Genomic DNA, 16,240 nt, shown 5'->3' with positions numbered 1-16,240 from the left:
GTTTTGGTTAGGTTTAAAAATGGCCCAAGTTTGAATTTAATTCAAACTTGTTTTATTTTTATACATCTAAAAATTGTCCAAACCAATTTTATCAATTAGGGCATTAATCCAGGGTCTCGAGGATATTTTTATATTACTCATACTCCCCTCTTTTATCCCTGTGCTTTTCTGTTTACTCTCTGTTTGAGGAATGTAAAACAAAAGAGAAAGCAGCAACAGCCTACCTGGGCCTCGGCCTTCAGGCCGGCCCAGCAGCGGACCCAACATCAGGTCCGGCCACAGCCCGCTGGGCCTGCCCTGCGCCCTCCTCCCTCCTTTTACTCGCCAAAACGCCGCACACCCCTCTCTCCCACTCGACCCACGTGGACATGCGGGTCCCCCGCGTCAGCGGCCAAGCCCGAACCGTACCCACCTTTTCTTCTACCTCGCTCCCTCTCTTTCCACGCACGCCATGGACACAAGGGCACCACGGCACCCGCACCCCTATATAGCCCTGGCTCTCGCCTAGGGTTCCCTCTTCCCCCTCCCCCCTTCCTTTCTCTGCCGCCGCCAGGTAATCCATCCTCATGCTCCTGTAACCTCCTCCACCAACACCATGTCCGAGAGGGAGACAAGCTCCTCCGACATGATCTGCGACCCCGTCGGCCTCCATCTCCTCTCCAGCGCGCGCGCCTCGACGTCCCTGCTCCGTTCCCGCGTCAAGTCCTAGCCCAGGAGCGCCAAGACCGGCGCATCTTCTCCCTCTTCGTCTTGGACCCAAAGCCCCGCCAAGTTCACCGCCTCGATCATCCCATCCTTCCCTGCCTCGAGCCAGAAGATGGTCCTCGACCCCGAGCCACTTCTCCCGCCGGCGACCAAAGTCACCGACCAGGCCGTCCCCTACCTTCCTGTTTTCTTCCCGTCTCCCTCTCTTCTCTGGTCTCTCTCTCATGCAGGCCTCTCGTTTTCCCTCGTAGCAGAGTCGACCATGGACGACCCCAAGGATCCTGCCGGCCTCATCTTCCCCGCACCGTTGCCAGGAACGCCTGCAGGAGCGCCAACGCCACCAAGCCATCGTTCGTCGTCCTCGGTTTCACGCTGCCACCGGCGAGCAGAAGCCCCACGCCTGCAGCCTCTCGTCCCACAGCACGCTCGTCCTCGGAGCCCCTGCGCCGTGCTCCTCCCTCGTCGCAGCAGTAGCGTAGCCCCGAGCTCCTCCTCAACCTCCTCGCGCCGCTGCCTTGTCAGTTCTGCCTCGCCGGAGTAAGTTGCCAGGAACGCCATGGCCTCCTCACTTTTCTTCCTGGAACGCGCGCAGCCCCCCTCCAGCTCGCTGCTCATCCCCGTTGACCGCATCGCCCGCCGGAGTCGCCCCGGTCGCCGCCTCGCCAAGCTCCGTCGCCGCCGGTGACCTTCGCGTCGAGGAGCCGGAGTTCACGCCCTCCCTGTGCCCCGCATCCCTTGCTGTGCCGCTCCTCTGTTTCGTTAGAGCAGAGGAGGACAAGCAGCACCTGTGCCCGTTGACTGCGTCGCCCCGAGCCGGCCCTTCTCTGTTCTCGGGCCACAAGCGCGCTTCTGGCCCAGCGCGCCCCTTTCCGGTCTCTCTCCACCGGCCGGGAAAAGTCCCATGAGGCCTGGTGAGAACCCCAACGCCCTCCTTTTTTTCCTTAATGTTGGGCCTCTGCTTAGTTTCGGCCCGACTACATTTTTTCCCGCTGGCATTTTTCCTTATATCTGGTGCATGCATAATTACAGAATATTGCCATCATTTTAAGATGCTCACGTCTAAATAACCATGCATCGGAATTAATTAAACTTTATAAAATGCTTAGAATTTTGTGTAGATTAATAATTTGCAACTTTCATCCATGTTAAAAATGTTTAAACTTGCTGTTTGTTCATTTTCCTCCTATGCCATGCTAAAATGATTTAATTCATAACTAAATTACTGTAGCTCTAAATTTAATAAACTTTATATGTAAATGGGGTAGAAAAATGCCTAGTTTAACATGGTGTACTTGCTTTGCATGTTTAACAACTCTAAAATATGGTTTAGGGCAGAACAGTACCAAATCCATAAATTGCATATGAGGATTTTCCGATTTGTTGCTTGTTGTTTCGGCCTCATTTAAACTTGCCTAGATAGGTAGTTTTCTTATGCTTCACCTCTTGCCATGTTTAACAACCTTTAATATTGTTGAGTACATAAACGAGAGATAACTAAATAATTGATGTGGTGTTCCGTCAATATGCAACTCGTTGCATATTGAGCTCCTCTTAATTTGTAGGATTGTTTGTGCATATTGCCATGCCATGCCTCATTAAACCGGACATGCATCATACTTGGTTGTGCATCATGCCATGTTTATGTGTTGGTTGTTTACTATGTTGTTTGCTTCTTTCCGGTGTTGCTTCTTCGGGTTAGTTCCGAGAACGTCGCGTTTGCGAGGATCCGTTCGACTACGTTTGTGTGTCTTCTTCATGGACTCGTTCTTCTTCCTATCGGGATCTGAGGCAAGATGATCATACCCTCGAAATCACTTCTATCTTTGCTTGCTAGTTGCTCGTACTTTTGCTATGCTGTGATACCTACCACTTGCTATATCATGCCTCCCATATTGCCATGTCAAGCCTCTTACCCACCTTTTCCTAGCAAACCGTTGTTTGGCTATGTTACCGCTTTTGCTCAGCCCCTCTTATAGCGTTGTTAGTTGCAGGTGAAGATGAAGTTTGTTCCATGTTGGAACATGGATATGTTGGGATATCATTATTATCTCTTATTTATTTAACGCATCTATATACTTGGTAAAGGGTGGAAGGCTCGGCCTTATGCCTGGTGTTTTGTTCCACTCTTGTCGCCATAGTTTCCGTCATACCGGTGTTATGTTCCTTGATTTTGCGTTCCTTACATGGTTGGGTGTTATGGGGACCCCTTAACAGTTCGCTTTGAATAAAACTCCTCCAGCAAGGCCCAACCTTGGTTTTACATTTGCACTAACAACCTATCACCTTCCCTTGGGTTCTGCAGACTCAAGGGTCATCTTTATTTTAACCCCCCCGGGCCAGTGCTTCTCTAAGTGTTGGTCCGAACTGGAGTCCTTTGCAGTGCCACCTCGGGGAAACTCGAGGGCTGGTTTTTAGTTGTACGGAGCGCTCATCCGGTGTTGCCCTGAGAATGAGATATGTGCAGCTCCTATCAGGATGTCGGCGCATCGGGCGGCTTTGCTGGTCTTGTTTTACCATTGTCGAAATGTCTTGTAACTGGGATTCCAAGTCTGATCGGGTCTTCCTGGGAGAAGGAATATCCTTCGTTGACCGTGAGAGCTTGTGATGGGCTAAGTTGGGACACCCCTGCAAGGTTTTGAACTTTCGAAAGTCGTGCCCACAATTATGGGCAGATGGGAATTTGTTAATGTCCGGTTGTAGATAACTTGACACTTAACCTAATTAAAATGCATCAACCGCGTGTCTAGCCGTGATGGTCTCTTTTCGGCGGAGTCTGGGAAGAGAACACGGTCTCGTGTTATGCTTGAACGTAGGTAGTTTCAGGATCACTTCTTGATCATTTTAGCTCCTCGACCGTGCTTTGCTTCTCTTCTCGCTCTTATTTGCGTATGTTAGCCACCATATATGCTAGTGCTTGCTGCAGCTCCACCTCACTATCCTTTCCTACCCATAAGCTTAAATAGTCTTGATCTCGTGGGTGTGAGATTGCTGAGTCCCCGTGACTCATAGATTACTTCCAAAACCAGTTGCAGGTGCCGTTGATACCAGTGCAGATGACGCAGCTGAGCTCAAGTGGGAGCTCGATGAAGATCGTGTTCGTTGTGTTGTTTTGTTTCCTTTCGATCAGTAGAGGAGCCCAGTTGAGACAGTCGGGGATCTAGCATTAGGGGTTCTCTTTCTTTATTTGGTTCCGTTGTCGGACCTTAATTGTATTCTGGATGTGTAATGCTATATTTATGTATTGTGTGAAGTGGCGATTATAAGCCAACTCTTTATCCCTTTCTTTTTCAGTACATGGGATGTGTAAAGATTACCCCTCTTGCGACATGCCTACCATGCGGTTATGCCTCTAAGTCGTGCTCCGACACATGGGAGATATAGCCGCATCATGGGTGTTACAATGGAACAATAAAAAATATAGATACGTTGGAGACGTATCAGACTAGAAATGGAAAAGACCCAATATTTGTCGTTGTGGATTGCTTCTCTAAAATGGCACGTTTCATTCCATGCAACAAAGTAGACGATGCTTCACATGTTGCAAATATCTTTTTAGGGAAATATTGCATCTTCATGGAGGCCAAAGATGATTGTCTTCGACCGTGACATCAAGTTCTTGAGCTACTTTTGGAAGGGCCTATGCGCCAAACTTAGAATCAAGCTCATGTTCTCTTTGGCCTATCACCCTCAAACCGATGGCCAAACCAAGGTGGTCAACTGAATGTTATCTACAATTCTTCACGTGCTCATAAAGAAGAACATCAAGGAGTGGGAGGAGTGCTTTCCCATCGCCGAGTTCGCCTACAATGGCACGAGACACATGAGTACGAACAAGTCCCCATTTGAAGTGTTGTACGGCTTCAACCCTTTATCCCCATTGGACATTCTCCCACTTCCTCTCCAACATGGATGCGAGTGCATGTGCCACATACATGATGAAGATGCACGTAGACGCAAGACTCACAATAGAGCGTCAAGTGAACTGGCACGCCTCCAAGATCAACACAACCAAGAAGTTGGTGGTATTCAACCCCGGAGATCTCTTATGCCTTCACCTTCGCAAGGATTGCTTCCCCCATGAACGCAAGTCCAAGCTTCTACCTCGAGCATACGGTCCATTCAAGGTGTTACAGCACATCAACAACAGCGCTTACAAGATAAACATACCGGTCGACAAGTACGTTGTTAGCGACACATTCAACATCACCAACTTGGCCCCTTATCATGGTGATGAAGATCAAGGTCCAAGAGAGGATATTTCCCAATGGGGGGAGATGGTGCGGAGCACCCTACAGTCGTCCCCATGGATACACCACAATTGCTCCAAGCACCAATTGGACCAATGACTAGAGCCCGTGCAAGAGCTATCAAAACGGCGGTTACCTCTCTCCTCTTTGAGCTCCCTACTCACATTAGACATGGCTAGTACCTCAAGTGGAGACTCATTTCATGCTTTGGTGCCAAGGAAACGGCTATGAAGAAGATAAGGTGCAAGGCCAAACTTGGATGGGAGCAAAGCATAGATGAAGAACTAGAGAGAGCTTTGATCATATCTACCCCTCTCCTTTGGATATCAAGGCCTCCTTTGGAGAAGAATCCCTAATGGATCATCAAGACCTCCTCTTGTGGAGAAGAATCCCCATCATACGATTGCTATGCCCTCATCTCCGCTTGGATTTGAGATGAACCTTACCTTGTTCCTATTTCACCTAATTGGACTCTTGTGGATCTCATGTGTTTGCTTATCTAGTGGACTTGTGATTCGACTTGTCTTTGAGTGTTTCCCCTTGTGTTTGTGTGTTCCTCTTGATTCCCCCTTCAAGTTATGAAAGATTAGGCCACCTAGGATTTATACCCTACATCATCTTGGATCAGAGCAGTGTTGTTCACATCTTGGAGATCTCCCCCTTCATTTTCTAGCCAATTTTGTTTTCTTTTTACCAAATTTAAAAAATCCTCACCAAAAATAGCCATACCAATTCTTGCAATTTATCGGTTTTGATGACATTTTGTTGATTTGGATCCACGAATTTCTTGTTTGGCAAGTGTTGTCTAGCCTTTGTACAACCCTCCCCACCACGAAATCCACCTTTCCCAATCCACCAAAAAAAATCTTCTCCCAATTTTTTTGAGTCCGGATCATCTGGATCCCAACCCGGACGATCCGCCCCCTTGTCCGGATCATCTGGCTACGTGTGAACCTACTGTGTTTCTTCATTTTTTTTCAAATAAACATTACCTTCTGTTGCACTCGTATAGAATGTTCTGTGAAGGAAAAAATTCCCGTCGACTTCAGGGCAAAAAAATTTCTCAGAACAAGAAGTGTTGATTTTGCTTTTTCCCACCAACAATACCATGGATCTTTTAGTTTTCTTTGCCCAACATTTTATATGAATACAACAAAATGTCAAGTTTATATCGAAAAAAGTTTCTAATTTTGTTGACTTCTTTTGTATTTGCCAATAGGGTGTATATACACACAGGAACCAAATGTTCCCGTATGTTACATTCATTAGGACTGTGCATTTGGGTGGCTATGTGGTGATGGATCGACATGTGGTGGCAGCACAGGGTGACATTAGTTAGGTGTTTTTGAGTGCAGGGACTCGAGTTCCAGGAGTGAAAACACCTCTATGTATGACTTTCATTGGTTGAACCTCGCAATGGCGTTATTCACACGACATTCCCTTGTTGAAGACATTACATGAGAGTTTACTCAGATTCCTCTCTGGGATAAAAATCCATAATGTGACGCAGTGGTTGGGTCCAGCGACGATGGCGCTCATACTTTGTTTCGAAAACGTTGTTGTTGGAGCACCTATTATGTTACCTAGGTTGCCATCATTGATAAGTGTTGTTGTCGTTTGGTGCAGTTGCTTTGTTGATCTTTTCCCCCCTTAATCTGGTAATAATTTGACTATGTGCATCCTTCCTTGATGCTCTTGGGTCATGCCGGTGCACGGTGTACGGGTCGGGTGTAATTGATATCTTCTCGGTACATTCTTTTTATCAAAGAAAAAACACGGTCAACTCGTACATCTTGGGAGGTTGGCAACCACTGCGAATGCAAATGGAGTACATGCGTCTCACAACGGGGAAAAATATCGAGACCGACCAGATGAGTGTGACCGTCAAATACGTTGTTGATAACCACATGCCCTCAGTCACAGGGAACGCTTCAATGCGCGAGAGAACACGTGTTGGTCCGATCAGTACCGTACGTATCTGCGGTTAATCTCTTCTTCTTTCAACAATATATGTATATGGGTCCAAATAAAAGCATGTCCATTTCTTTCAGTTTTTCAGACGCTACTTGTCGCACAATACGTTTGCTAGGATGTTTCCGATTTTTTTTTAAAAAACAAGCAAGACAAATCGCAGAAGATTTTGTCTGAAGAAGAAACATCCTACATACATACAGTAGCAAATTGGAGCTCGGGTCCGTTATAGCGACGGGTATCCAAACCATCCATCCACCAAGACTCGGACAAAACTATTTGCTTCAAGTCTGCGTGTGTTGCGACGTACACGCTAAAGTGAGTGCACGAGATAGGCTAAGGAGACTCCTTGTGCAGCACTTCAGCCTCAACTTACATTTTTCTGTTACCTGCAAATCCTGTACACATACACGTGTTCATCACTCGCCGATAAACATGGTTGCGCTGGCTAAGTCAACACAGGAGCCATATAAATTAGTAACCGCGTTTTGATCTCGTGTTGCTGGTTTAGTAAAGAAATGCAATGGCCAGTTTCATAAGTTTTAGCCAGGAAAGACCAAGAAATTTGAAGCTGAGGGTTGCGGGTTGGGGCGCCCGGATCCGATGGAATTGAAGCAGCAACGACTCCATGCTGGAAGCCATAAAGGGAGGAGCATTTTATTCCTCTGCATATCCATCCCCTCACCCTGTCCCTCTTCTCCTCTGCTCTGCTGCAGCTCCTCTCCATTTTCTCATCCTACCCAGGAAACTAGGTAAGATATCTCCTCCTTTCCTTTTCTTTTTCTCCTTTGTTTCTAGCGCCTTTTGGAATGATTAGATGGGTGTTAATGAGTTATATAGGTGGTTAGATGGACGGATCATTTTTGCTTGTTGTTATCTTTTCTCGACTCTCGAGCCTTGGCGCATTTTCCTTGGGTCCCCCTCTCCTCAAATTTCAGTAACCATGAACGGACCTGGTTGGTACATGAGGCAATACAGATCAGGACAACCAAATTTTTTTTCGAGGAGGAGGACAACCATGGATTGCTTCAAAATTCAAAACTAAGCTAGCTACTACAAGGAGATTCCTGTTTTCATCCTGTACCACCTTTTAAGACACAAGCTATTCAGAATAATGGACTAGCAAATCAATACAAATTACTGTAGCATTTAGCATTCTTGAGCACGCTGCAGGCGGTATGTTGTTTTTTACATGCTTTTTCCTACACCAATTCTTGCAGTGTAAGAGGAAGCACAGAACGAAATGTTTTTCCAGCGCAAGAATTCCAAGAAAGTGAAAAACACCGATGCATCATCGCCCAAGAAGGACAAAGATAGCCGTGGGAAGAACGACTTCTTCGATCGCGCCAAGGGTGGGTTTGGTGCCCTTGCAGGAAGCATCAAATCAGCCAAGAATGGTTAGTCATTTCGTTTCAAGAATGCCTTTCCGGCTTCCAGCAAACCTCTTCTTCATCTCAGTTCTTGAACCGTTCATAGTGTTTGTCATAACAAGTACTTAACCGATAGCAGTAGAGTTCTGATCGACACAGGCACTAGGAGTATTTTTGGTTGCTCAAATCCCATGGTCAGTTCAGTAAAAGATATCTCGTGAGTCAAATAAATGAAAATAGAATCGCTAATGTATCCTTTTATTTTTCTGATGAATAAATAGGTTCAGAAAACAGAAATACTTATTCTGAAAAGGAGATTTGCGTTTAGGCCAGAAGAAGAACATTTTTGACACTGACATCAACCTGACAGCTGGATGGTGGATATAACAGCAATACTTAATCAAACCATAAATTTTCAGAGTTGAAATGATGTAATTTAAGAATTTTCGTATTAGCTCTCAGAATTTTTAATGCATTGCACATTTCTCCCAAATTGGCTGTCCCAAGTCTTGACAGACAGTTGGCTACATGTAACCTTAATAATTTCCTCCTGCCTGACCTTCGGGCCTCATCTACAGACGCTGAAGAGAGGGCAGCAAAGGTTCAAGAGGATGTGAACGCCGGCATTGAAGCAATCTTGGAGACGGGCTCAGGCATTCTTGAGAAAGCCAAGGAGGATGTTGGAGGCCATTCAGAAACGAGCCTGTCGAAGGAACTAGGTACATACAGTAATATTCAATTCGGGGCCACTTGAAACGGAAATTTCCGAGACCTGCAAATATCGCAAATTTCCTTGCGATTGCTGTCACCTTCTGTTGATTCTGTTTGACCATTTCACATGGAAAAATATATACTCCTATATATGATTCAGCTCAGCTTTCACCTTCCAATTAGGTCAAAAACAGTTATAAACTGAGACAGACGTTTAGGGAAAATGCAGAAAAATACTGTACATCACTCAGGAGGCAGTACATGCTCTCTTTTTTATGTTGCAGAAGTAGATACTTGAACATAGATGTTTGCTTCACTCTGCGCTTTCTTAAGCATAAAACGCATAGGAAAATGGGGGGAAACGCTAGTCTGTGTATAGGTGAGATATCCTTTTCTGATATGGCCTTAGAAGGAAATCAACGAGGCATGTGATTAATTACAAAAGGGAGACGTAACAGGTAGTGATTGCACAAGTTAATTCCATCCATGATTCCCAGAGTAGGTTGATTCAGGTCATGCGAATGGATCATGTGAGATTTATATCACACTATGCATGTTGTTTTTTTCTAACGGTACCATGTTTATTTGAACCTGCGCAACAATCAAACAAACTGAAATTTGAGTTTTGGATGTTTGATACTGTGACTTAATAAATATGAATATTATGTTAAAACTTGATCCAAATGATGGCTTGAAAGGTTACTATTTCGGCGGCCCGGCCCGGCCCGGCCCAAGCATCAAACTAGAGTTTAGTTTTGAGCATTTCATAGCTATTTTTTGGCGGCCTGTCTTTAGCTTTACTTCCAAGGAAAAGTAACTTTGTGCACAATGATTGTGCTGTGCAGGACGCTGGAGTAGCTGATACTAGCGTTTTCCAGCTTGTGTTTTCTCCATAGAATAGAATAGAGGGCCACTCGTGATCCGAAATCGCAAAGAAGCGATGTTTATAGGCTAAAATACTACTATTCAGAACATCCCTGATTGTGAGCAGAGACTTTGTCGGATGTTTTTTTTTTCTTTCTTTCCAATAATATTCTGATGAAGAGGCAGTTTACAGCTCAAGGATCCAATGTTGTTGCTGTGTCGTCGTAGCTGGCGTCCATGTGCCGGTGCCAGATGGAGTAGTTGACCTTGATACACACGCATATTGTACGTGCAACCAAATCCTTAATTCGGCCAGCATGGAAACAGAAACAAAACTCCTGAACAACGCAGGGCAGGAAGGTCCAACTGTTACGCCGTATATTCTTATGTCCGCGGATCAAGTAAAACAAATGTAGAAATATACTCCCTCCGTTCCTAAATATTTGTCTTTTAGATATTTCAAATGGACTACCACATACGGATGTATATAGGCATATTTTAGAGTGTAGATTCACTCATTTTGCTTTGTATGTAGTCACTTGTTGAAATCTCTAGAAAGACAAATATTTAGGAACGGAGTGAGTATTACTGTATTTAATATATTATATTGTTAAAAAGACAGAACCTTGATGAGTACGTACGTATTTTATTTGACCCAGTTGGACCAAATGACACTCTGTATATATGATGCAAAAAATTCTGCATCGTGCGAGCGAGCAGTAATTGCCACCAACCACTATACTAGAATCAATCAATGCTTGCAATTTGCCAGTGTGTGAGAAGTAGTGTATTTAGCTGTCACCTTCCTGCCCCGCCCTGCCCTACCATACTACTAGAGCACTTCGGCACTCTTCTCCTGTATATATAGTGCCCAGCCCAAAACATTAGCCTGCTTCTCTTGATCTAGATCAAGGAGCTCCGCTACAGCCCTGACTCGGAGATCCAAACCCAGGATTCCTGAGCTCCTCATACCTACAAATTATTAGGTCGTGCTTTTCGGCTTCCTTCTGTCTCCTTAGCTTTCCCCATTTATTGCAACCTTCTCAAATCTCAAGATTCCAACTGGTAAGGCTCTTTCTTCCTCCTCTTCACTAGTAGTTTGATTGATTCAGCCTATACTATACTATACCTATACTAGATAAGCTTCTGTCTCTCAATCTCTTTCATCTTGTTGAGAGATCCGATTTACCAAAGTTTCCTAATGTTTCTCTAACTACTATATTAAGATCCGTCTCGTCCATATGCAAACTTTGGGCTTTACAGTTTCTTGATGGCATGACATCAAATGGATAATACCAAAGTTTTTGTGGTTGAAATGCCAAGTATAGTCTCTCAACACTAGTTAATTTCTTCAGGTCAAGGAAGTGAAGAACAAGGACAGAAGGACATGGATGCCTTAAGTTCAATGCTCGACAAGGCGAAAGACAAGGTGAAAAGCAACCCTGATGTGATGGAGAAAGTCAATTCGGTCCTCGACAAGGTTAAGAACCACCCAGAAGTCATGGAGAAAGTTGCTGAGGTTTTACATCTGGGAAAACGTGGTAAAAACTTTTGATCCATGCAAGTCTAATTTGTACAATTAGGAGTAACAAGATATTTCCTGACAAGTACTTGGTTTGTTGCTGCATCATCAAACTTCTCTAATACTAGTACTAGTAATGTTTTGACGATTTGGGTCATCTTTGATTTATTTACTATACAGAATCCAAAGAGAAAGAACCGGAGGCCGAGGACAAGACAAAAGAAGGCGAGACCTCTGCCGACAAGACCCAAGACTCAAACATCCTAGACCAGGCCGTGGAAGAAATTCAGGCTGTTGTGGCAGCTGTGCAGCAGCAGGAAACAACCGGGGATGAAACTCAAGTTCCAGTCGAGGCTGCTGCCGAAACTGACGCTCCAGCTCAAGAAGAAAAACGGGAGGTGGAGAAAGACAACCCCAAGAACCGAATCGACTTCCTTGGATTCTTCGCCATGATCTTTGAGAGGTTCTGCTCCCCAGCTGACAAGAAGAAAGACTAGTTCCGTGTCAGCTGCCGGATTTATCCATTTGTCTTCATCAAAACTGAATGGTCCGCATGTGGGGTGGCTGTGGATGGATGATGTACAGTTTGCACTTGTGTGTTCTTTTGAGATTTGTTTCATTTTGGGATTGTCCTTAATGTTGATGGATGCAACAACAAAAAATGTGTTTCATTTTTGTGTAATTATTGTCACTCATGGATTTGATCCTATTTATGCGAATGGAAGGATTTAATTCAATTTCTTTTTCAAGGCTTCAGTGTAATTTCTCTTGGTTAATATGATGTTACTTAACGATGCACTCAAGTTCTGGTTCTATGCTGTAGATAACATGATTTTCACATGCACAAACAGAAAGAAAGGGAAAAAAAAACTTGCCAAAACGAAGAAGAGAAAGATCTTCATGTGAACCTTGCGATGCCAATGAGAAGATTTGAGCCAAACGAGGCAATAGGGAACTGATTCGTAAACTTGATGGTAGCCAGGGTTCACCTTTTCATTTTTGCTGACCTATGTCAGAAATACAATTTATGGGACAGCGGATGCGCGAATGGTTCGACAACGCAGCTCAAAACTAGTAGTACTGTACATTTTTACTATTGTATTGCCGATGCAAGGCAATCACAAATAAAATGATTTATCAATTCAATTATTCAAGAAGCACAATCAGTATACAATCATATCCAAGTCTGGAGCAGCTCATATGCTCAACTGGGCTGTCATTCTTACAAATGTAACAGTTAAGTTGCTATTAAGACCATCATATGCAACATAGCTTACAAATGAGACCCACAACGCAAATAGGTCGATGTTGCTTCATTTGTTGCTGTTACCAGTCAACGGATGAGCTTTCTCGCGTGGAGGTACTCCCAGCAAATTTTTCATCATGTCATATGTCGTGAAACCAATAGCAACTGAAGGGACAACCTGAAATGGATCGATTTTTAGAGAAGTTACACATTTAAGATACAATTCAAGAAAAAGTGAGAGTATACGATATCTGCCACTTCTAATCCTCAATTACCTTGACATAATTAAGGCTCAAGCCAGCGAACAGTTGTCTCCACCCCTGGCACCGAATGATAAGAAAGAGACCCTGAAATGTTCCTCTTATGCGGAAGGCATCATTTGCATTCTGGGGCTGCTTGTTCTGAACCTGAACATATGACAGCAGAGAAGCTAATCAGAATTGCAATCGAACTTACAATCCATAGATTATCATGACTACAATGTGAATTATACCTGCATTTGCCTTCGGACAACATCCAGTGGATAAGTGAGGGTTTGTCCAAAAAGACCAGCCAAAGCCCCACAAGAGAGCTTCAATATAACAGATCTCTTGTAATCTTCGGGAACACGAGATTTTAGGTCCTCATATATGTAAAATTTCAGACCCGCGTATGGAAGAATACCGATCAAGGTTGGGCCTGACAGATAATAGAAATTCGATTGTCATGCAGTGTAATGCTATGGCCCAGATGAGTTTCACATAACATTTAAATACATGATTTTTCACATGTAGAGTACTAAGTGGTACATAGTTTCAAATACCGATCAGGGTTGGACACAGTAATGTATGTAATTTCAAATATATTTTTCAGAATATTCATGTGTTAGTCCATCATAAACTACTCTCATATATTGAGTCCTCGCAATTGCTTTTAGGGTCACCTAATACCACTATGCCAGTGCGTGGCAGTATTAATTAGTGATACCAGATATGGATGAGATAGAGTTGCATATGCATTCCAAGCATTAACCTGAACTTTATTTATAGCACCCTTGTTACAACATAAAAGCTTTGCAAGTATGGAACATTAGCTGAAGTGATACCGATTGAGTAGGCTATAAGAGACATGATTTCGCAAGTTGATAGCCTTGACATACCTATCCCACGGTACAAAGATCGTACACCTCCTTCCTTGTAAACAGTTTTAAAAACATCCTTTACACCATTATATACTGGTTGGCGGCCAAAATTTCCCAATGAATTGACAGGTTGGGCTACATTTGAAACCTAGTGAAGCAAATTAATAAGAATAACCACGAGCCAATGTGAAGATCAAGAAATTAGTCCAATATCACTTCCATTGAAGGAGACTCTTTATTACATATACAAAAAAGAAAAGCAATGATCAGCACGGTAGTACATACCTGGTATGCCAGCTTGGTCCTAGCCAAGTCTAAAGGGTAGGTACACAGAACTGCAGTTCCGCCAGCAGCTGAGCCAGCGAACAGATCAACCACAGGTCCTGTACCCACTGATGGCGCATTATTCAGTATCCAGCACCTATACTGCTCATATGTCATGTAATGCAATGCTGCATATGGAACAATCCGAAGCACACTCGCACCATTTCCTCTGCATAAACGATAAATAAAATATCAAAATAAGTATGCTGAACTTACCAGTAAAAACTCAAATATCAAGGCGCTGAATTCAACAGTCAGAGCATAAGGCGTTTTCTCCACTTTACTTACTTGTAGAAACCTCGAATTCCCTCGTATTGCCACAGCTTCCTCAAGGATTGGACAATCCCAAGGGATTGAAACCCTTGGGTTCTTGTCTAGAAAGAAACAGCAGACATGTTCTCCTAAGTTAATAAAGGAGCTAAATACCCATGCAATCACCACAAGCAACAGAACTGGAACTGAATGATTAAGCAATCCATACCTGCAATAAGATCTTTACCCTCTCAAGTGGCGCGACGGCAGTCTTTGCGAATGCACCAGCTGCACCACCAGCAATAAGCTCCTTGGCATAGACAGGTAGTAAGCCCAAAGCATTCACTTGTGCGGCGGTTGAGGCAGATGAAAATGTGGATTCTTGCGAGGAACCCATGTTTCCAACTGGCTGTGCAGGTGGGAATATGTCCTCACCACTATTAGTAACATTAACACAAAGGAAATCAATTCAGAGCAAAGAATATCTTTTAGAGGGCAGCAGAGTGTTGCCAAGAATATGTCCCCGATAGAGGATATCCAAATGGGAAGAACAAATCAAAGCTTCAGTTTGTCTCCTCAGCACTCACAGTAAGTGATAACCCAGGATAAACAAGAAGCTGAGCTGGCACAGTACAATCTGGGTAACAATCGCCCGAAAAGACACACACAACTAAGCCAATCCTTACCCTCCCAAGTTAAATAAACAACCTAAAGAGGGATCCGGACACAGCATTCGCGTGGCCAATCGGAAGCTGTAGAGTAACTATTGACAACACTTGTGATATACTGTACTAGGCTCCAACAACACAGCTGAGGGGCTTCTAGAGCGAAAAGAGGATACGGGCAGATCGGAAAAGGCTCCGGCCCGCCGCTGGTGGCTGCAGGTGGAGTCCCTAGCCCATGGGACTATCTCCGGCGGCGGGAGGCGAAAGGCGTTTACGGGGGGCGGGGAGATCGGAGAGAAGGGAGCTCCCTCGCATCCAAATCCAAGTCGCTCCACCAAGAGAGTGGGGGAGGAATACTCATCAATCGCGGAGGATCTGCGGGGGAATTGGTGTGGTAGGCAGTGATTCGTTTCCTTGGATCGATTCGGCCGAAACCCGGGGCGGGGGGTGGGGGCGGGGGCGGGGGCTAGAGCAGCTCTTCTCCAGGAAATTCCAAGGAACGCTCAAGTGAAGAAGGTGCCTTGCGTGGGCAGCGGTGATGGGCCGGCGAAGCCTCCCTCCCACGTGCGGGAAACAGAGGCTCCACTCTACGTGTTGACACTACACCAACGGCAAGACTAGGCTGTCCGGTCGTCCTTTTTTCTTTTTTCATTTTTCTTTTGATGATGATGAGGGGTAGGCTGTCCGGTCGGGGCACCCCTATTTATCGCCTTACGCGAGCAAACGGGAACGTCTCCCATGATAGTTCGGCCCATCAGCGCGGGAGGCAAAGGCCTGTTTTCTAGGTCTTTTTTTCTGTTTTCTATTCTCATTTTTTGCTTTATTTTTGTACTTTTATTTATATTTTAAAATATTCTACATATATACTCCCTCCGTCTCAAACTAAGTGACTCGACTTTGCACTAACTTTAAGACAATATTAGTATAAAGTTGAGTCACTTATTTTGGGACGGAGGGAGTATACAATAAACACTATTCAAAAAAAAAATTTAAAAAATGTCGAACAAGTATTTAAATTTTTTAAATAAGTATTAAAAATGTTGAACAAGTATTTGAAAAATGTTGAATAAGTATTAGAAAATGTTGAATATGTATTTGAAAAATGTTGAACAAGTATTACAAAAAATTGAATAAGTATTAAAATGTTAAACAAGTATTTGAAAAATGTTGAATAAGTATTAATAATTGTTGAACGAGTATTTGAAAAATATTGAACAAGTATCTGAAATATGTTGAATAAGTA

At 44.1% G+C, this 16,240-nt stretch overlaps 2 protein-coding genes across 3 annotated transcripts; one reads left to right on the top strand and one right to left on the bottom strand.

Moving 5' to 3' along the window:
• The first annotated feature begins 7,561 nt into the window (after positions 1-7,561).
• On the top strand, positions 7,562-12,139 carry LOC119268229. Of its 2 annotated transcripts, XM_037549806.1 has the most exons (5): positions 7,562-7,675; positions 8,144-8,320; positions 8,872-9,012; positions 11,224-11,409; positions 11,571-12,139. In XM_037549806.1, the coding sequence occupies exons 2-5, from the start codon at positions 8,167-8,169 to the stop codon at positions 11,885-11,887; spliced, it is 798 nt and encodes a 265-aa protein (XP_037405703.1). In that variant the 5' UTR covers positions 7,562-7,675; positions 8,144-8,166; the 3' UTR covers positions 11,888-12,139. The 2 variants fall into 2 exon arrangements, with proteins under 2 accessions (XP_037405703.1, XP_037405704.1); XM_037549807.1 differs by lacking the exons at positions 7,562-7,675; positions 8,144-8,320; positions 8,872-9,012 and adding an exon at positions 10,715-10,933.
• A 368-nt stretch (positions 12,140-12,507) lies between these two features.
• On the bottom strand, positions 12,508-15,449 carry LOC119268228 (mitochondrial carrier protein CoAc1). The gene is made up of 7 exons (XM_037549805.1): positions 14,562-15,449; positions 14,369-14,454; positions 14,042-14,249; positions 13,775-13,904; positions 13,130-13,314; positions 12,912-13,043; positions 12,508-12,814 (listed from the first exon to the last, which is right to left on the bottom strand). Exons 1-7 carry the CDS (start codon positions 14,727-14,729, stop codon positions 12,704-12,706), a joined length of 1,020 nt encoding a protein of 339 aa, XP_037405702.1. The 5' UTR covers positions 14,730-15,449; the 3' UTR covers positions 12,508-12,703.
• Between the last annotated feature and the right edge of the window lie 791 nt (positions 15,450-16,240).

This window comes from Triticum dicoccoides, chromosome 3A, assembly GCF_002162155.2.
Source record: "Triticum dicoccoides isolate Atlit2015 ecotype Zavitan chromosome 3A, WEW_v2.0, whole genome shotgun sequence".
In the NCBI taxonomy this organism is placed as follows: domain Eukaryota; kingdom Viridiplantae; phylum Streptophyta; class Magnoliopsida; order Poales; family Poaceae; genus Triticum; species Triticum dicoccoides.
Note: the sequence above shows the minus strand (reverse complement) of the source record. Positions and strands in the feature narration are given on the sequence as shown.

What these genes read in the sequence shown, in the direction of transcription:
- LOC119268228 (XM_037549805.1), bottom strand. Translation starts at nt 14,729, where the DNA reads ATGGGTTCCTCGCAAGAATCCACATTTTCATCTGCCTCAACCGCCGCA. An exon ending in GGGTAAAGATCTTATTGCAG is followed by an intron (nt 14,455 to 14,561) that starts GTATGGATTGCT and finishes GTTTCTTTCTAG; the next exon opens with ACAAGAACCCAAGGGTTTCA. An exon ending in TTGTCCGAAGGCAAATGCAG is followed by an intron (nt 13,044 to 13,129) that starts GTATAATTCACA and finishes TCATATGTTCAG; the next exon opens with GTTCAGAACAAGCAGCCCCA.
- LOC119268229 (XM_037549806.1), top strand. Translation starts at nt 8,167, where the DNA reads ATGTTTTTCCAGCGCAAGAATTCCAAGAAAGTGAAAAACACCGATGCA. An exon ending in CATCAAATCAGCCAAGAATG is followed by an intron (nt 8,321 to 8,871) that starts GTTAGTCATTTC and finishes CCTCATCTACAG; the next exon opens with ACGCTGAAGAGAGGGCAGCA. An exon ending in GAGCCTGTCGAAGGAACTAG is followed by an intron (nt 9,013 to 11,223) that starts GTACATACAGTA and finishes TAATTTCTTCAG; the next exon opens with GTCAAGGAAGTGAAGAACAA.